This window comes from Myotis lucifugus, unplaced genomic scaffold (assembly GCF_000147115.1).
Source record: "Myotis lucifugus unplaced genomic scaffold, Myoluc2.0 scaffold_150, whole genome shotgun sequence".
Classification (NCBI taxonomy): domain Eukaryota; kingdom Metazoa; phylum Chordata; class Mammalia; order Chiroptera; family Vespertilionidae; genus Myotis; species Myotis lucifugus.
The window spans coordinates 434,196-455,902 of record NW_005871198.1 but is presented as its reverse complement, the minus strand read 5'-3'; the positions used below and the strand labels follow the sequence as shown (position 1 = coordinate 455,902).

General features: G+C 40.2%; 1 protein-coding gene across 1 annotated transcript; it reads right to left on the bottom strand.

Moving 5' to 3' along the window:
• Window positions 1-1,165: 1,165 nt before the first annotated feature.
• On the bottom strand, window positions 1,166-11,662 carry LOC102426621 (protein-associating with the carboxyl-terminal domain of ezrin). Its single transcript, XM_023759129.1, is given in 19 exon segments — window positions 1,166-1,215; window positions 1,218-1,358; window positions 1,361-1,459; window positions 1,462-1,559; window positions 1,561-1,658; window positions 1,661-2,187; window positions 2,190-2,353; window positions 2,355-2,409; window positions 2,412-2,539; window positions 2,541-2,779; window positions 2,781-2,839; window positions 2,842-2,913; window positions 2,916-2,999; window positions 3,002-3,084; window positions 3,086-3,170; window positions 3,338-3,415; window positions 4,853-4,902; window positions 5,479-5,628; window positions 11,532-11,662. Coding segments are annotated over 19 exon segments (2,391 nt in total).
• Window positions 11,663-21,707: the final 10,045 nt, after the last annotated feature.

The following is a 21,707-nucleotide window of genomic DNA, read 5'->3' as shown; positions in this document are numbered from 1 at the left end:
AGAAAGCCTCATAAATGGCTCCTGTGGATAGAGGCGCTCTCCTAAATCCACCAGTTGTCTCAGAGTGGTTTTCCCGAACATGTATAAAGAGCCAGGACCACATACAGGTCAGGACCACGAATCTCTAAGAGTCTTGAAATGTGAAAGGTCAAGCTTTCGCCTTTGTCTTTGATATGGAACTTGAAGACTATAGTGATTTTAAAGAAGAGATCCTTCAAACTTTAAAGTGACAAATAGATGTGATATATACCACCAAGGTCCCTTAGTAATGATATCACTTTCCATAAGTATTACCTCTCTTTCCTTTTAAAACAGCAAATGATTGGCATATTGATATAATTCAGGAATTGATAAATCTGGACAAGTAAACTCCATAGTTTTTAAAAGCAAAAAGTAAAATCACCACATTATGCTCTGTTATGCAGAAGTAATTTGTTAACAGGCAAGCCAGTGATTGCCTACTGGTTGAGCAAGACACTCACTCACCAAGTGCAAGTCCCAGGTGCCCTTGTTTGTAAAGGCCTCATACATACTCCTCTTTAATTCTATTTAATTTAACTGAACAGGTTTCAAAAGTTGAATGGACAAGACATACTAGTGCCTTTTCTATCCTATGGAAATGCAGTTCTTTTCAGCATGTTCTGCCCCCCTAAAACTGAGCTTGTGGGAAGCAAGTGTACTCATTGACACCACCTCTTCCCATCACATTTCCACTTCTACCTCCTCCAGTGGCTCACAGAGCTCCCACATTACTATAGAGCAGTGGTTCTCAACCTTCCTAATGCCTCGACCCTTTAATACAGTTCCTCATGTTGTGGTGACCCCCAACCATAAATTATTTTCGGCCTGGGGGGGGGGGGGCGGTAGGGTGGAGGGGGCGGAAAGAGAGGGACATCTGTAATACTTTTTTTTTTCAGTTTGAAGTTCTTGTATTTACTTTCTTTACTTCCAGAAGTACCTGGCCTTAGTCAGAGGCACAGGCTCTTCCCCCAGCTGAGGGCCACACCCAAGGTCTCTTGCTTCCTTGGCACAGACTGGAAAAGCGCCTGGTATGAGAAAAACAGGATGCTTTGGGGTTTTCTTGTCTGCAGAGCCTGCTTTTGAGGTATTAGTTTGATTAAAAGAAAAAAGGATCCTTTTTCCTAGAGTTTAACTCACAGCATTGTCACCAGCTGCTGTCTCTCTAGTTCAGCTCCCCAGCATCTCCCCAGCCTCAGACTCCGCCTCAGTCATTTCTGCTGCAGCAAATTTTGAGGAAAACTGCATCCCTGGTGAGATACTATTCTTGTTGGGGATCACTATTTCTGTCCTCCGTTCAGGTAGAACAAGAACAGCACCTGAAGGCTTCATTTCAGGTTCATGTCAGCAAACCAGGCCAACTCAGGGTCCTGCGCTGGCTTCTTTTTCACTTGAATGGTGAACTCCTCTCCTAAACCAAGTCATGATGATACTTTCGGGGCAGGGGCTGGGCCTGGGCTGGGATAGGACTGGTCTTTTCTTTTGGGATTGGCTTGATGAGCAGAAGAGAAGTGGGAATGGCTTCGTGCTCCCCCAGTGATTCCACCTCCAGGGCTCCCTGCATCGCTGAGGCTGCTGTGCTTAAGGTCATCCCACATCTCAACTACCTTCAAGTCCGTGAGCGAGGACCTGGCAGTCCCCGGGGCTCTGGAGGCCTCACCTGGGTGCTGACAGTTCTACTTTCAGGCTCCCCAGGATTGCTCCAGTCGGGCTACTCCTCAGATGCTTGGGGACTTGGCAGGAGGTTTTCACTGTCTCCTGAGATATTTTTCACATCTGAAAGTCCATTCATGGGAAATGGCCGAGGTTGAGAAAACCGATCACTATTCCCACCTGCCTGGGAAGGAGTGGTCTAGGAATCTTGCTGTTCCTGCTTCTTGTTGCTGATGGGCCTGTCGCCAGAAAAATCACCTTTAGGGAATACCCCAGAGCGGTTCTCCAAGGCGGGTGAGGTCTGCCTGTGCTGGCTGCAGATGAGGTGCGTGGGGGAATCGCAAGAAAGGTTTCTTGAAGAACCTACACACCAAGAGCATTTCACCTTCTGGTCAATCGTTTTTGTAAAACTTGGGGCAGTGTGTCTGAAGACTTTGGTTCTCTGTCCTCCCACGACCTCCACTGGTCCAAGTAGGGAGACCAGCAGGCCAGGCTGCGAAGCAGTGATTGCCAGATGGAGCTGCTGGAGTCACGCAGGCCCAGGAACACCTGTGGCGGGAGGACTATCCTCAGCTGCTGGGCAGAGCAGTGCTCCCAGTAGGCCTCCAGGTGAGACTGCCCTACTGTGCACACGTGCTCCTCCTGCACCTCTAGCAGCTGCAGCGGCCCGGGGCCACCCCGAGCGGAACAGGGCCCGTGCCAGCAGGCGAGGGGTCTCTCGGGGCCCAACCTCTTTGGGGGGCCAAGCAGCTGAGGAAGGAAGCTCGTCACAGCCACGGGCTCCACAAACACTAGCTGATTCGGCCGCAGAGGCACCCACCCCAACGGGGAAGCTCTCAGATCCTCTGGTAGGCAGCTGACTGGCCCGCAGAAACTTACAGAATTCCGTTTTTCCCTCTTCACTCTTCCATGTTCAACTTTCCAAGAAACCCACAACTCCTAGGAAGTCGTTCCTGAAGAAGCCATGGGACAGTGCGGTGCAGAGCGCGGGCCGACACTGCGGGGTGGGACTCGGCCGAGCTGGGCGAGGCCTGCGGGGCGCAGCCGCCTTCCCACCAGCGTCCCAAAGGCATGGCGTCCCCTGCACGTGCAAGTGCAAGTGCAGGCCCCTTCGGCGGAGTCGTGAATTCTGGAGCCGTCCCTTCCGGAGGGTTACAGGCCGGGTCTCCACGGACTGGATGCTCCGCGCAAACTCCGGGCTGCCCGGGACCCCGCAGCCTGTCTCCATCCTTCCCAGCTCCCGTGCCCGTCTTCACCCAGAGGCACGGACGACAAGCAGACGTGGCCATGCGGGAGGGGTCCTCTGTCGTGAAGGAAGACCAGAGCAGCAGGCTGTCGGCGATCCCGGCACAGACGGCGGCGGGGGACAGCGTTTGCCAGGCCCCTCGCAGAGGCTGCAGGCGCCCAGCGACCCGAGGTGCCATCTGCCTGCTCCGTGCAGGACGGGAGCCTCCGCCAGCGGCCCAGGTCCTCAGGTGAGCGGTGAGTTTCCCTCGCTGCTGCCTCCAGGGAAACGCTCCCTTCAGCTTTTCTGTCTTAGGCTCTAATGATTTTCCGTTGGTTTTGTGCGCCTTCTCTTATTCTATTCGGGCTCCGGGCAGAGCGCTAAGTCAGGGATGCTACTTGGTTCAGTGCGGGCCTGGAAACACCGTGGATACACGTTCACCTTGGCGGGCGGCCTTGTTGGCCTTGTCTTCGTTTTCTCTCTTGTACACAAACACACACGGGACTCTGCCACCTGCAGCTGGGGAGGGGGGGGGGCGGGGGGGGGAACCGGCTGGTCCCCAGGGCAGGGTGATGGGCCGTGCAGCTCCTCCCAAAAGCCACCGACCTGGACCTGCTGGAGGGTGGCAGGAGGTGGTCCAGGGTCTTGGTTCTCATCCCCTCTTCGCCCCCTGTTGACACCAACCACCTTCGCCTCCCCTGTGAGGCTCCGACCACTACACCCACAGTCCAGGAGAAATTTTTTAAAAAGAGAGAACTAGAGAGGGCTTTTTATCAGCATGTACAGATTTTAGAGGTTAACTCGCAGCTGCTCAGAGATAGTGATTTTAGTCTCGAACAAACTTTATTTGCATATATCGATAGAAAATATCTTTGTTTCTGATATGAGAAAAAGTATGATTTAAAGGACGTAGTACAAATTTGGAAGTCAAGATACCGGTGTTCTTGTCTGGCTGTATAGCTTAAGAGTTATAAGACCTTGAGCAGGATTTTAACCTCTGGCTCAGTCGGTTTCCTTTTCTATGAATTGGGAAACGGAGTACTATTTATCTACCCCAAAAAGTTGTTGGGAGGAATTTAATTGAAAATGAAAGCAATTTGCAATCTACTTTCTGCAATACACTCTTCGTGTCCTTCCTAAACATCAGCTCTGGATGACAAAATTGCTTCAACAGACAAGAAACTTGACCCCAAATACATGCCCAAGGTTCTGAGATTACTCATACATTTTTTATCTCCAAGATTAAACAAGTCTGGATTCTCACAGTAACAACTTTGAAGAGTCATGGCACTTATCTCCCTGAGCCCCAAATTAAAGCTCTAATAGGTTGGAGGTTTATTGATATCTTTGTATAAATGTTAGTGCTTTGTGAGAGGAAAGGACTTTGTAAATTGTGCCGGCATCCTGGGATCTTCACTAATCTCTGCTGTGTAAAAACACAGCCTTGTCCAATAGGCCCGTGTCATTGTCCTATCTCTCACCGGCTGACCCATTTCATATCTCACAAACATTTTTCTACATCAGTACACTCAGCCATTCTTCCTTCTATTTTTGAAAAGCGCTTAATACACAAAGGTTTGCCCATAATACCAACAAATAAAAATTGAAATAAGAACACTATCCACTTATTCCACTTACTCCATCCCATTCTGTCTTTTAGAAATAGCCACTTAAAAATTGTATAGTGCTTTTCCACATTCATTTTTGAAGTCAGGTATAAGATACAGATGACTGAGAGAAAGGCCTGATATTTCAAAACATTTTATAAAACAAAAACTATTTTGGTTTTTGGTTTTTGGAGGCAATTAGTCCACTCATTGACAAAGACTGAAAATTAAAGTTGATTACTATTATTGTTGGTCCATGTGGGATTTGTTTTGAAATCAAATGGTGCCAAGACATCCAACTCATCCACCCTGGAGATGTTACAAATAGTAAACTATGAAAATAGTTTACGTTGGAGGAGGCACTCCATAACTTTGCACACCAAGGTTTTGTACATCACTCTTCACATATAACAGAAAGTCATTAGCTTTACCTGCTTTTGTGGCACATTGAAAACCAGCTGACTTGAATGGCAGCCAAACAACCTCTTTATCTGCATTTTCTTCTTTGTCCAATTAAGTTCATACTGTCCACTGAGTGTATTTCATTGTATTTGAGGTCTCAGCTGTAATCTTGGAAGTCCCCTCCAACAAATGTGGGAGGAGAACCCAGTACTGTGGCGAGAGTATCAGGCTTGGAAACAATAAGAACAGGGTTCTGATCCTGTTGGAGTTGTTAACTGTGCACTTGGGCAAGTCACGGAACCCTCTGGCTTTTGTTTCTTATCTGTGAATTGAAACCGTTAATCTCTGAGATCCCTGTCTGGTCTAAGATCTGAGTCCATTAAGTATACATCTTCTGCTGTAACTAAGTCTGTAGTTGTGTGCAGCCATCATTTTCAAAGATGGCACATTTGCTCATTTTTACTTTAAAAAACAGTAAGAAAAGATACCATTAAAAAAATCTGCATCCTCTATTTCATAAAGACAAGTGAAGTATTAAATGCAAATTCCTTTCCTAGACAATGTGCTGCTTACCTGAGCGCCCTGCAGCCCAGGCTCAGAACCACGTGGTACACAGTGTAGACGAGGATGACACATTTAAGAAGGTTTTGCAAAACAACCTGCAGAGAAGACAGGCGTGAGCTCCAAAGCCTGGGCTTCTTCACATGGTTGTTGGTAACAAGTCTGACAAACAAAAGACAATGAATAACTACTAGTTGGGTTGGCCAGCCTTGCTTTGCCTGGAGACCCACGGGGTGGGATGGACTTCAAAGTGCACAATGGAAGTGTGCTGACTGGAGAGGCTGACATATTGCACATCCACATCAAGAATTAATACAGTATATAAATTCATACCACACACCTTCATCTCCCCCAACAAACTTCCTAAATGCCAATATTTATATTTTCACTTGATAAAATGTTTCTAAATCTCAGCTATCAAAATAGTAAAAATATGAAGATGGCTAAGAAATTTCCAAAAGTATGAACCAAAAACTACATAATAACACAACAGTAATTAAACCTGTGTGTAAGAATTCACAGAACAATTGGCTAAAACACAATAGATGATCCCAAAATGGACCCTACCACATAATGAGACTTAAGAAAAAAATCATTGCAGATAAATAGGAACCAGGTGAGTTATTCAACAAATAGCATTATGAAAAAATTTTAACTTCTAATTAGAAAAATCCCTTTAGATTCCAGTCTTGTACCAGACACCAACATAAACTTCAAATGCATTAAAGGCTTAAATGCCAAGAAATAAAATGGGATAAAATATTTGCAACACGTATCACAGGCAAAGATTTGATATTTATAATGCATAATACCTAAATGTATACAAATAAAAAAAGACAAACAAGTCAATAGAAAAATGGACAGAGAATATAAATAGGCCATTTATATGACTAAACATTTAAAAAGCCAATAAACAATTGAAAATGTGCTGAACTTTACTATTAATCTTTTTATTTTATTTCCATTGTTTACACCATTACAGGTCTCCCCACTTCCCTCCTTTTTCTACCTCCCCCCACCCCACTCTTACCCCCCTGTTGTCTGTGTCTATGGGTTACTCATATTTGTTCTTTGGCTAATTCCTTCACCTTCTTTCATCCAGAACCCACTGTGCCCTATCCTCTGACAGCTGTCGGTTACTATTAATCTTTTAAAATATATTCTTGTGAATATAACAAAAACATTAGCATGTCACATGGGGATTTTTCACTTTATTCTTTTACCTTATGAATCTTTTAAAAAGTCATCTTGTTTAGCCAACATTTTATGGTTATTCATTTTCTCTGAATGACCAAGTTACCAAGTCTTTTGCTTGGCCTGGGTGCAGAAGGAGCCCTCTACTAAAGGCTAGAAGAGAAGAGAGGTAGTACAGAACACACAACAACCTTGGCTACAGGGACCAAGTTTACAGATTTACCAAGAACTTACTTCTTTCAACTGCCTAAAAATGCATAGACTCTTGGGCCTAAGAGGGCACAGGAAACCAGGACTACAGGGTTCTGAGACCTTCAGAATCCCACACCCCACTGTCCCTTCTCCTCCTTACTACATCCTTAGCCCCTCCTACTCTTTGCCTGTAGACTTGTCTTCGCCCACAAAATCTCTTCTCTCTTTGCCCATCTTTCTCATCCCTGTCTTGCCCTTAAGTATCTTCCACTCCTTGTCCCACAATCTCCCCTCCCTCATGATCCTTAGTTTCCTTCTATCCTCATTCTTTATTTTAAAATTCATTTTATCACTTTTCATTGAAATATATTTTACATATAACATTGTACAAATTTAGGGTATACATTTTTATTTAATACATTGATGTATTGTAATATGATTGCCATGGTAGTGAGGTTAGCACCTCTATCATTATCATTTTTTTCTGTGGTTGGAATAATTAAGATGTAGTCTCTTAGCAAATTTGATGATTATAATACAATATTGTTGTCTGTGTTGTTCACTAAACTGTGCACTAGAGCTCTAGAACTTATTTAGTACTAGCTGCAAGTTTGTATGAGATAAATAATATGTAGTCTGTATACTAATATATGTATATTAGGGGATATATATATATATATATATATATATATATATATAGTCAAAATCTGAGAATACAAGAATCAATTAACTTTTCACGTTACATTTGGTTGTCATATCTCTTTAGTGTCATTCTTTGTGTTTGTTTTAAATAATTTTTTTTTGTTGATTTCAGAGAGGAAGGGAGAGGGAAAGAGAGATAGAAACATCAATGATGAGAAAGAATCATTGTTTGGCTGCCTCCTGGACACTCCACACTGGGGATCGAGGCCACAACCCAGGCACATATCCTGACCAGGAATTGAACTGTGACCTCCTGGTTCATGGTCCAATGCTCAACCACTGAGCTATGCCGGCCAGGCTAGTGTCATAGTTTGAATTTGTCTGATGGTTCTCTTGATTAGATTCTTTAGGGAGGAATTCTACAAAGGTAATATTGTGTATTTCCCATTGTATCTTATGAGGGGACACATAATATCATTTTGTCTCATTGTTGGTGATGGTCACTTTGATCACTTAGTAAAGGTGACAGCTGTCAAATCTCTATTTTAGTTGTACTGCTTGTCCTTTGTAAATCATAAGTAATCTGTGAGGCAGCATTTGAGACTATGTGGATATCTTGTTTCCCCAAAACTTTTTACCCCTTGGTTTTAGTATCCATTGATATATGTACCGTGTCTAAGTCAATTATTACATTGGCGTGTAAAATGGTAATTGTTTTATTTTATATTTTTCTTCCATATATTAGTACACATTTTTCCATAAAGAGATTTTCCTTCTTACTCTTGAATGTATGCATTTATTGTTTATTTGTCTATTTTCAGTAACCCTTGGACTTTTATATTCTCTATATGATATAATGCATTAATATTATAATTGTTGATGCTGAAATTGTCCCAAATTTGACTAGTCTGAGCAACTACAAGATACCTTCTGTGTTTATTTTACATATTTCCACCATTTTCTTTGTACTTCCTTGCTCTCTGTCACATCCTGACATTCTAAAAATGTCATCACTATATTTCTATTTGCATTTTGTCTATTTGTGAACTTTCTATTTTTTTCCATTATTCTCTCTGTCTTTCTATCTATTTGTGAATCAATATCACACTATTTTAATTATGGATGCTTTATAATAAGTTTTAATATACTCACTTCTCATTGTTCTTTTTTTAGTCTTCTCTTAGCTATTTTTGTTTATTTTGCCATATAAGCTTCAAAATCGACTTAAATAGCTTCATAAAGCAAATTTATTATTTTTATTGGGGTCATGCTAAATTTATTATTAAAATAGAAATAAATATAGCTTTATAATTTACTCATGCTATCCCAAAATAATTTCCAAATATATTCAAATGTACTTTTGTATCTTTCAAAAATATTTCAATTTTTCTTTACATACTTCCTGGTAATTTTATTCTTAAAATTCTTTTTTGCTATTGATGTAACCAAAGTTTAGATGATAATGTAATTCTTGTTTCATAAAAACATCTTGTGGCTTTTCTTCTTTTCCTATACTCAGACATAATTTGAGTAGTCTTGGGAATATATGACCTCTGCAGATGTAGGTGAATTCCCCTGTGAAACCTGGGCCTGGTTCTTTTATAATAACCTCCTCCATTAAGTCTATGAAACCTGGAAACCCTCAGCGTTCCCATTAACTAGAGCAGCCTTACTCTTTTCCACAGAGGGAATACTGCCTCTTCTTCAAAGTCTAGCTCAATATCATGGTCACACTCCACCCCCTACTCAAGGACAGAACCCCCCCTCCCTACTTCTTTGCATTCATTGCATTGTGCATATATCTTCCAGATTGACCACATGTGTTGTAGTGTATTATTTATGGAGGTGCCCGCTTCCCTAGACTCTCAAAGACAGAGATAGTGACTTAATCGCATTTAATTCTTCAGCCACAAAAATGATGCTTAGCTCTTGCTAAGTGTTCAATAAATATATTTTTAATAATAATGACTGAAGAGATGAAAACCCACTTCAGTGAGCACCCTGGTCAATTCATTATAAATGTGGCCCTGGGTCAGATTACACTAGGATTTCTTTTCCAGTTCCTCATTGGCAAGGTGTGACATTGGCCACTTACACTCATCATTTTGTTGGGACTCATCTGTAAAATCTCATGGGAGTTTTGTTTTCAGCCCCGGTGTAAATCTGCCTAGCCCTCTACTTGCCCTCTACTCCCCCCCCCCCCCCATGTGAAAGCCTGCTGCCTGGTTCTTTCAGCAATGCCTAATGTAATCCTGAATCGGGCTCTCTCACCTGTGGTATCACAGCACAGGGTCCGGCCTAATAGTAGTTTCCTCTGTTAGTGTCTATAGGGATGAAACTCTCCACTTCAGGTCAACAATCACTAGGAAATGCAGGAACGTGTTGTGGCTCTGATAGTTTTACATGAACATTTGTTTTACAATTGTAATCTTATATTAGTTTACTGTATTTATAAAATGTGTATTCCACTGGAGTTCTGAACAACAAACGCATTGTATTCTGCACAACGTAGCAGTCCTCATACCTGGGCTTTCTTCCCAGTTTCTGTGCAATTTCCCCAGACAGCAAATTAATTAAATGGCCGTTGGCCATGACTCTTTCCCTTGAGTCAGCTTTTCTCTCATTTAAAATGTAGGGATAGGGGAGATTTAATTAGCCCAATGCCTGGCACATTGTATGCACTCAATAAATATTTGTTGGGTCTTGGAACTCTCAAGAAAAGGTCACTTTTGCTATTACTATTAATTTATGAGCATATCAGTGATCCCTGTGCTGATCATATTGACACTGAACAGGACTTCAGAAAAGTTAACTCATAACTTACAGGGATGTAGCAAGAGAATTCAGATTTTCAACAACTCACCTATTTTGAACATACTCACTATTGATCTAATGTTCTAAGGTTGTGATTTCACATATAAAACTCTGGGATTCTAAAGATGTGAAAAACTGCAGCAATTACCTGGACATTTCCACCAGAAGGAGCGCACGTGTGTGCGTGTGTGTGTGTGTGTGTGTGTGTGTGTGTAAGTCCAGACTAAATATAGAGTCCCCAGTCCCCATTCTTTATGTAAGCTACTTAAGGGAAAGGATATTATCTTTTAATTATTATCTCTCCAGCAATTATTATCATTGCTAGGTCAATCCCAGAACTATACATAAATTATGAACAGTTTAAAATCCTGTTAAAATAAGTTAAAAAATACTCTCCCTCAAATGTTTTTACTGATTTATAAAATTTTCCTTAGCTGTTGCTGTACTTAACATTTCTTACCATTTGTGATGATGACAGTGAACAGAAAAAAATGAAGAAATACACATAGCGCTGATATTTTACTAAAATGAATACAGCACTAATTTGAAGTCCTAATTTAATTTTTAAGTAAAAATCTGACGAGTGTCATTCCCTGAAGGCCAGATCTTTGGAAGCCCAAAGCCTGTGTGAATTTACCCAGCTGCTTCCAGGCCTTGCATATTTCCTTGTTTTTCCTTGTTTTAGGTGCTTTGATTTTTTTTTTAAGAAAGAGTATTTTTATACTGAAATAAAACACAACTATTAACCACTAGCCTCAAGGAAAAAGGAAACTAACATACCTACAGCTTAAAATGTTTCAATACTTTGCCTCTAAAATCTTATGCATCCTTTAGAAGTTGGGAAAATAAAAGCCACATCCTGCCAAAAAAAAAGATTGAAGACAAACTGTCATGATTTCAGAGAAGAAGAGCAGAAGTGCAGGTGTTAATACTAGAAAGTCGGCCTGTAAGTAACATGGTACCTTCAAAACAGCCACTATTTCATAACAACATCTTGTGGCTTTTCTCCTTTAAATGATTTAGAATCCTTTCTTGGGCATGGGTGCCTCTAAATGCCACCATTACCATATGAGCAAGGGTGTTGCAAAATGTTTTCTGCAGGGTACCCAGCCAAAAGTGAAACAAGTTACTACGGAAAGAAAGGCCATTTATAGAACATAATTTGCTTACACCGGTGCCAGGCAATAACAGAAAGAGAATGCAGAGAAGTCCTCTTTCTTTACCTTTTCTTTCTTGGAGCAACTCTGACCTGGAGAGCCATGTCACATTCTATGTCAACGAGGTGGTGAGAGCCACGCTCCTTATGTGGACGACATCTGGAAGAAGAGGCAATTGTCACCTCGAGCTTTTCCATTGCTCTTGAAGACTAAGCGTGTGAGTCAATAGGGCAGGATGATTGGATTATACACAATGAGACAGAAGCCATCTGTGAGCCACGAGTAAGCTGCTGAGTGCCAAAATGAACATCCTTATTAGATAACTGAGTTCTCAGACCATTTGTAGTTTGGTCAAATTTGAAAGACGAGTTGATTGTTTTTAGACAGTGCTGCAAATAGGCAGGGACTTGGAATTCTCCCGGGCTGCATGAGTAATTACTGTGTCATACTTAAATCAGAAACATGGGTTTTCAGTTAGGAGGGTTGGAGATTGTCTTCAAAGGACGGTGCTGCCATTCATGGTGTAGCATGGTCTGTCTTCTGTGTTTCATTCCCAAGGACTGCAGACGTCTGGAAAAAGAAATCATTAAACCCTTTTACATCATGGCAAAGGGATATGAAAATTCTGACATTATGTTGGAAAACAGAAAGATTCCCATGCTCTGAAATGATAGCCTCTACTATACAGTCCGTGCAATGTTTCTAAGAACTGCCAGCATGCAGTCCCGGGGCTCTGAGTCTCTGTGCCTAAGGCTTCAATCCAGAACCAATCTGTCATTGACCACATTTCATCCCTTCATCTTTATTGGCACCTCTTGTAGATGGGAATTGACCTGTATTCTGTGGTCCTTTTCCCACTATAGCATCTTAACTTCTACACAAAGCACGTTCTGCAAATCATATCCCATACATAAAATCATGGTTTTGGTAAAGGTAAAAAACAAAATGTTTTCAGTAAGCCCAGGGCTTAATATTTTTCTTCTGGAAATGTTTTTACCTTTGAGTTTCATAATGCATATTAATAACACTGTCAGTGCTCTTTTATTGATATGCTTTAGACAAGTCCTTTAATCTGTGGCTGCCCTGAGTCTCTACCTACATAGTGAGTTCCTTTAGAGAAAGGGTCTTTCCTCTGCCTGCTAATAACTTTGTAACAGCTCCCAGTGTCTGCTTTCGATTTTGGCCCGGGTACACCCTCAGCAAATGTGGATGGACTGTGCAAATCCTGTGCTCACCCTGTTTGTAACAGCCATGGGCCAGCCTTTTTCCCTAAAGAGGTCAAGGAGAGCTCCCTGGGAGTGAGGCCTGGTCCAGTGCTCATAACAGAACCTGTGCTTCACTTGCTCTACCCTCAACATATTCAGTGTGTTGTGTACAACTCGGATCCCTTTGGAATCCTCCGGTTCAACAGGAACCACCCAGATTTATCCTCTCAGGAAGTTGGCACAATACATGGGGTGACAACACTAATTGCACTGCCACCACTCCACTGGATAAAATATTGACAAGAACTAACTTTCTGTTTTGTTTGTTCATTTGTGTTGTTCTTTAGATTCCACATATAAGTGAGATCATATGGTATTTGTCTTTCTCTGGCTGACTTATTTCACTCAACATACTACCCTCTAGGTCCATCCATGCTGTAGCAAATGGTAAGAAAAATCTAGTTTTATATAAGCACACTAGAAAAACTAAATGGCCAGTAAAGTATATTAGGTGGAGATTGTGTGTATGTGAGTGTGGTTACAACAATAACCATCTTTTATTTCAATGAGTATTATGATCTAGTTTGAAAATAAGTCATGGTATAGAGACAAACCATGCATATTCAATAGATCTACTTCTGTTTCCCAAGTTTGCCATTAGATTGATAAAATATGTACATGTGTACATAATATATATATGTGTGTGTGTGAGAGAGTATCTGTAAGTACATTTAATTCAGCACACTTTTATGGAAGTTAAGGAATAAATAAAATATGGAAAATTCTTTCCATTCTTGGATTCTGAATTGTGCCCCTTTACATTTAATCATGTTTTACAGTATTTTCAGGCCCTTTGTATAATTTGTATTCAGAGTTCTTTTTGATAAAACCTAACTTATCTACTTGGTAGAGTCACTCAGAAACTTCAAGGTTTTTAAGAGCTATTTTCAAGACAATAGTACATAAGTTAGACCTTCTTCCTGATAAAATCAGAAGAGAAAATGAATTCAAGTCCACAATCAGGAAACCTAAATCTTTGGGGCTGGATAGGTTTCCACATTCAGAAAATTTTAAATTTTAGACTGGTAACAAGATTCATATAATATATTATATCACATATCCAAGAGGTCTGGAACTTTATTCTGTATCCAAACACATTGTTTGAGTGGGAAAATATATGAATTTTCACTTTAAGTGGCACAAATAAAAACTGTAAATAATTTTATGTCAATTCAGGTAAGGTTCTGCCACCAAACTAGGTCAGATCAAGTAATATTCTACCATCAGAAGAGTGATAAAAAATAATTTTAGAGCTTTTTAGGTTTTGGCTTCATAGATAATTATGGCCAAGTATAATTTTAATCATAAGAATCAAAGATTGGTGTTGATGACAGAACTGCAGATACAATTTTAGCCCCAAGACTTCTAATCACTCTGCCTGGCTCCATGCCAGCAAGCCGGGCTTCTTACCCATTTAGAGTTTGAGAATAGGTCAAGATTGTTTCAGCCCCAAGACCTCTATAAATACAATTTTAAATGATACGATGATGATGATGATGATGGTGATGATGCTGTTTTAACAAAATCAGTTATTCATAAGAAGTAATAGAGTGAAATTCCTTTGCCCCCCAGTGTCAGGGTTAAATAAAACCAGTTCCCATAATGCTTTCTGCTCCTTCTATCATTGCCTGCTTTGCCTTGGAAGCCTGGCACTGTATATTTTTAGATTTGCTGATTCTCTTTAACCCATTTCTCCCGTGCATGGCCTTCTACCACATTTGTTGTTCTCTGCCTTTTTGAGATTAAAATATAGTACTCTAAAGGATATCACTAAATCATAAAAAATATTAAGAACAAACAGACTTTATTTTATTTCAGGGAGCTATGGAAATACCAATCAAAGTTGAGGTAATTTTTTGTTTGTTTATGCCCTTAATGGAATTTCCTGTAGGTTTGGGCCCACATTAAAGAGAGGATATATGTATACTTGTATAATTACATACCTATTTCATGGTTTCAGATTTATTGAGTAATAAATTATGTCTTGAAAGATAAAGTCACAATAAGGGACAATACCTCTAAATAGTAAGGGCACAGAATAAAAGAACAATTGGTATGGGCTAGTGTTTATGAATAGCCAAACTCTTATTAGAGAGCAATTTTATTACTTTCTCTCATAAACCTAAACCAGGGTTACTAATAACAGCAAATATGACCACAAATTTCAGTCTCTCACTTTACGTACTTTTAAGTCAGTTGACCACAGTTCTATGCCTTGAAATGGGCCATACAGAGTGGAAGAACATTATGAGGTTATTTTAAAAAAGCTGGAGAGTACGTACATTTTGTCAACTTAAAATAATGCCTAGGAAAGAAACCGGCAAGTGAGGGCAAATTCAGTATTGTGGTCACAGAGTAAAAACAAAGAGTGAATGACAAATTTAGAGTCCTAATTTGAAGAATGGGAATTGGATTTTCAATAGGACAGGATATAGAGTGGAGGGAAGGGGAAGGGGAGGGCATTCTAAATAAGAGAAACATAAAGCACAAAGGAAGTGAGATCAAGCCAATGAGATCTGCGTTGCTAGAACCATGAAACTAAGGCAGTGAAGGAATATTGATTTGTGGAGGCCTCAAAGGACAAACAAGAGAATTGTATTTTGGTTCAAAATAAAACAGCACTGGTCTTGAGCAGCACATGACAGCTAAAGTCAGCATATAAAAAATTATTCTAATAGCAGTATAGAATGAAAGACTACAGAGAGGACATTGCTTGGTCTATTGGAAAGGCCTTGTGATTTGATGTTTAACGACTTAGAATAAGTGAGAAGAATTAGATTTTTTAAAACACTGCGGTTAGAGCTCTAGCTGGGTAGCAGAGTTGGTTAGAGCATCAAAGCATCATCCAGACACACCAGTTGATTCCTGGACAGGGCACATATAAGAATCAACCAATGGATGCATAAATAAATGTTACCCCATTTATTTATGCATGCATTCTCTTCCTCTCTCTCTCTCTTTCTCTCTCTTCTTTCTCTCTCTCATTCGCTCTCCCTTTCTCTCTCTCTCTTTGAAATCAATATTTTTTTTAAAAAAGGTCCCAGTTGAGGTCAGCAGCATAAGTTTAAAAAATAAATTAAAACATCTTGATTACAAAATGGGCAGTCTTTATGATGGGGGCTGAAAAAGAAAAAGAAAAAAGAAAGAAGAGTAAAACTAACTTTAAGATTTTCACAACAACAAAGTAAGGCAATTATGATGCCATTGATAAGAATGGTGAGGTTAAGAAAATAGGGGATACTCTTAGAATGGCTCTTATGTATAAGATGAAAAATAACAAATGTCGGAGAGGTTGTGGAGAAAAAGGAGCCCTCACTCACTACTGGTGGGAATGTAAACTGATGCAGTCATGATGAAAAACAATGTAGAAGTTCCTCAAAAAATTAAAAATACAGTAACCTTATGACCCAGCAATCCCTCTTCTGGGTATCTACCTGAAAAAAGTGTGAAAATTCATATAGATATCTGTTCATTGCAGCTTTATTTATGGTAGCCAAGACATGGAAACAACTTAAATGCCCTTTAGCAGATGATTGAATAAAGAAAATGCAGTACATATATATAGTGGCATCCTACTCAACCACAAGAATGGATGAAATCCTGCCATTTGGGACAACATGATAGATCTTGAGAGTATTATGCTCAACTAAATAAGTCAGACAGAAAACGACAAGAGCCATATGATTTCACTCCTATGTGGGATATAAAACAGAAAGCAAAAAAAGAACAAACTCATTGACACAGATAACAGTATGGTGGTTACCAGAGGGGAAGGGGTTGGGGGAGAGAATGGAGAGGGTAAAGGGGTCCAACATATGGTGATGGAATGAAATTAGACTATATGTGGTGAACACACAATGCATTATGCAGGTGATGTATTATAGAATGATACACTTGAAACATACCTGGTATTTAATGTTATTAACAGTGTCACCCCACCCAATGCATTTAATTAAAAAATAAAATAAAATGGGAAATGAGAAGCAAACAGTTGGATTCAACACATTAATTTTCAGGGCCAGTTAAAACTTCAACGAGCATCAGAATCGCCTGAAGCGTTGTTAACAGATTTCAGGGACCCACACACTGAGTTTCTGATTTAATAGGTCTGGGATGGACCCAGTGTTTACATTTCTGAATACCACAATTTCAGAACCACTAATGTAAATTATGTCTTCCGAGGATGAAGGTCTGGGGCCAGCTGCATCAAGTATGGGAATTATCCATACCCAGGTCGTTGTTGAAACTTTGTTGTGGAAATTTCTGATTTACAGCATTTTCCATCATTTTTATATTCTCTATCATCTGTTTCCTTAATTATATTGCTGGCATTAAAGTGAAATAACTGTTCAGTCCCTGGCAGTGGGAATACAAGGGACTGAAAGCTTAAGAAATAAAAACACAGACTCTGAAAATAGACAGTGAATGTACAATGGAAGTTGAGAGCATAGCTTTTGAAGGATGCAACAGAGAGAGATGCAGGAGCACACTGCCACCAGGCATTATGGGTAGGTGGGAAAAGAACCTCTAAGTACTTGACAATCTACTCTAGAAATTTCCTCTCACTCTCCGTGAAGAAGCAAAAAGGTAGAATGTTCAAAGGAAAAGTTAATAAGGCTACTTTGTATTTTAATTATTGCCAAGTACCCAGGTGCTCCACTGAAGAGTTTCATGTACATGTAAATTACTTCTGTGCCCTAGCACATTTGCAGAAATCTAAATGAGATGTTGTTCCATTTAAAATTTAAATAACTCCCTTGAGAAAATGCCAACCAGATTGCTTCAAGAGAAGTCAATGCATAAACATGTATTTGTTATTTACTTGTTAATGTGTTCCGCATCTTAAAGTATGTTGGTGCTTTCGAGTGAAACCTAAAGTTCTCTGTAATGTGAGTTGATGACCCTAAAATGATGTGTAAAAAAAAAAGTAAACAAACAATACTGTGGTAGATGTGGAATGCACCATTTACAGAAAGACTTTTCTGTCCCTTTCAGAGAGAATGGTTACCAAGAGTGATACTTCATTGTTCCCAAAGGGCAGACACTGCACAAAATGACAGGTCCAGATCCACGAATGCAACTCTTTTAACGGGTGACTCAGCAGAGGGACGATCATTTGAGACCCAGCGCTCAGGACTAAAGGGTGAACTTAGCTTTCTTTGTTCAGCCGGCTTGGGCGGACTGAGTCAGCCTCAGTTCTGGGAAGGCAGCTGCCGGCAGAAATGTGCAGTCGTTCCACATTCTCTCTATCCTGATTGGAACTTACCTCTTATAGGATCGTTTGAAGTTAGGAAGGGGATGGGAAGAAGTTCAAGTTCAATGTTTAATCCTTGACAATTAACTTCCATGCTCCCATTGGGGAACATTTCGACTAAAAACAGATTATATTTTTAAAAATACCCCTAGGATTTCTTGGACATAAACTTGTAGCTTTTTTTTTTCTTAAAAAAAAAACAAAAAAACAGACACACACACATACACACACACACACATACACACACACACACACACACAACAACAGCATGATGAGTTAAGAGTGAATGAATCAGAAACATACGGATTACATTTTCCCTGAGATTCGCATGGATTTGAAAGTCATGGAGAAAAGGGCACTTGGCAAGATGCATTTGAGACTTTACCCAACCAAGAACATTTGAAATATAGTCTGCAGTGCTTTGGTGGACACAAATCTGTGCCAAATTCTTTCATTTTTATGAACTGTACTGCAATTAAAAAAAAGAAAAAGAAAAACAAGGCATAAAAGTGACTTAATTGTAATTTAATAAAGACACGGAATGCCGCTTGTACAACAGCTAGAAGCTCTGCAGACAAGCGCCAGCTTTAGGAGGGATGGGCTAAGGGTGTGTGAGAGCAAATCGAAATGAAGCAGGAACAGTAGTGCCGTGGACTAACATGCTCAGCGACACGGCAGGAGGACCTGATGCTGACAAGAGAATGTTTTAGTTTATGGCCATCCCCCGCCCCCCCACCTCAATGAAAGGAAAATCACAACAGTAACGCAAACATTTATTTTAAGACAAGCAACATAGCGATGCTTCCCTGCATGCACTGCTGACTTTCTGTTTGTTTTGAGTGCACCGCATGCCAATCAGCCCACACCCTGGGGCTGAGACGGTGCTCTGAAGGCCTCGGGTACGTCTGTCAGGTAACGCACAGCCAGATTTATACAAACTTTGGCACTTTTTCAAGTCAAAACAAGTTTCAAGTTGCTTCATTCACATGTTCAAAGTCATTAACAAAATGATTTAGGAGGAAAGTACTCTTTAAAAAAAAACTCAGTTCTGTTGCCTTCAATGTGCTAAATGTGTTCTAGCCATAGAAAAGTTCTTAGTGTAACATTTTTCCCATGCCTTTTTCTGGTGGATCCATTACCAACATCTCATTCACAGATGGATTCACAGAAGATCCTACTGAAGGACTTGCACTTATGTAATCGCTTAGAAAGTAGCTATATAAGGACAGGCATTTTCTGAATATTCCCTGTTGAGTTGAAAGGAGAGGTAAAGAGGAATAGAATGCACAGGGAGAGCTTTCATAGAGATGGAGACCAGAAGGTCTGATCATCTTCGTAGTGTTTTACCCGCGGACCTAAAATTAAGTTTATATCCTGGGCACAGGCAGTGACACCAGCAACCTCGACAGGCTCCAGATTTGGTCTTGGCCCTGGGCATGTGGGTTCACTTTTTCTTACTTCGCCTGTGGGTTTTAGCTCCCCAGAAGGAAGGCTCCTGTGAGCATACTAACATCTATCAGAAGCACTTCAGTTTCTGACTAATAAGCTAGTAATAAGGGCAATTTTTTAATTTTTTATTTTCTTTGTTGATTAAGGTATTACATATGTGTCCTTATCCTTCCTTTGCCCCCTGGCTCTATGCTCATGCTCTCACCCCCCTGGTGTCTGTGTCCATGGGTTAGGCTTATATGCATACATACAAGTCCTTTAGTTGATCTCTTCCCCTTACCTCCATCCTCCCCTACCTTCCCTCTGAGGTTTGATGGTCTGATCAATACTTCTCTGTCTCTGGATCTGTTTTTGTCCATCAGTTTATGTTGTTTATTATATTTCACAAATGAGTGAGATCATGTGATATTTCTCTTTCTCTGACTGGCTTATTTCGCTTAGCATAATGCTCTCCAGGACCATCCATGCTGTTGCAAATGGTAGGAGTTCCTTCCTTTTTACAGCAGTGTAGTATTCCATTGTGTAGATATACCACAGTTTTTTAATCCCCTCATCTGCTGATGGGCACTTAGGCTGTTTCCAAGTCTTAGCTATTGTAAATTGTGCTGCTATGAACATAGGGATGCATATATCCTTTCTGATTGGTGTTTCTAGTTTCTTGGGATATATTCCTAGAAGTGGGATCACAGGGTCAGATGGGAGTTCCATATTTAGTTTTTTGAGGAAACTCCATATTGTTCTCCATAGTGGCTGCACCAGTCTGCATTCCCACCAATAGTGCACAAGGGTTCCTTTTTCTCCGCATCCTCTCCAGCACTTGTTGTTTGTTGATTTGTTGATGATAGCTATTCTGACAGGTGTGAGATGGTACCTCATTGTCATTTTGATTTGCATCTCTCAGATGATTAGTGACTTTGAGCATGTTTTCATATGTCTCTTGGCCTTCCTATGTCCTCTTTCGAAAAGTATCTATTTAGGTCCATTGCCCATTTTTTGATTGGGTTGTTTATCTTCCTTTTGTTAAGTTGTATGAGTTCCAATAAGGGCAATTTTTAAGTGAGATCCAAGATGAACTGGGGAGTCATTTATGGAGCAGATCCTGCTGGGTGTGTACATTATTACTTGGGCAAACTAAATTAGTTGCATAAATTTGAAATATTTGGACGTCAGTCCCTCTGCCTTCCTAACTTCAGCAGCATCATACCACAGGCAGGGAGGGTGACCTGGAAAGGGATTTACTCAGGAGATGGGAAGAGAGACCCCTCATCCAAACGTTGAGGTTCCTATAGTCGTTCTTTAGAGAAAAATACCATATCCACCCAAAGGGCCTCTGTATCTCCAGGGAGGAAGACCTGAGCCTTTGTGAATGTTAAAATTTGCAAATTCCATCATGATTTTCCCACAAAACAGAAGCAGACGCACAATGAATGGCTACATCCCTCTTCAGACATGTGGTGATTTATCTCTCTCCCTTAGTAAGCATATTTTTACTGTTTCTGGTACATTCTGACTCTGTTTTTCAATCTGCTTTGACTTGTTTCCTCATAGAACCCACAGGGGAACACAGTTCCCTCACAGAGCAGAGCCGCTGCGAACCTCGATAAACCACTTTTCAATCTATCAGAGATTTCCGTGGTTTTTCTTTTTGTTGCTGTTTGGTTTTTGTTGGGTCTTTGTTTTTTTTGTTGTTGTTGTTGTTTTTGTTTTTTTGCTAACAGCCATTAATTTATTTCTTTTCTATTACCTAATACAGTATTTTTTTTACAAGACAGAAATTGGGAAAAATGGAAATGTTAATGTGAAAAGCATGGTAAAGATAAAATGTAATATCTCGAGATCTACATGGATATTATTAACAAGCTGAAAGCAGCAAGTTTTAGCCTCAATTGCTTTCTCAATGAAATTTAAAGCATTCAACAGTGTATTCAATGTTGAGGAATAAAAGAAAACAAAGAATTTGTAAAATGAATTAATGTAACTTTCTAAAAGTTACATGTTTAAACCTTTCTGTCATGTTTAAACTTATTGTTCAACTTTTGCACATTCTTGTTATTATTCATGTTTTCATACTTTCAACTGTATGTAGTTCTTAGTAAATATGGCATCCCAGTAAAGGACTTTAAGTATTTGAATGTCCCTGAGATACATTTATGCACGTACTAAAACCGTGAGTTTCTATTATGTTCTGGGCTCTTTCCTATGTGCTTTGGTTATAGAAATGAACAAACCAGATCAGACAAAGTGTTGCCTTCATAGGGCTTACCATCCAGTGGG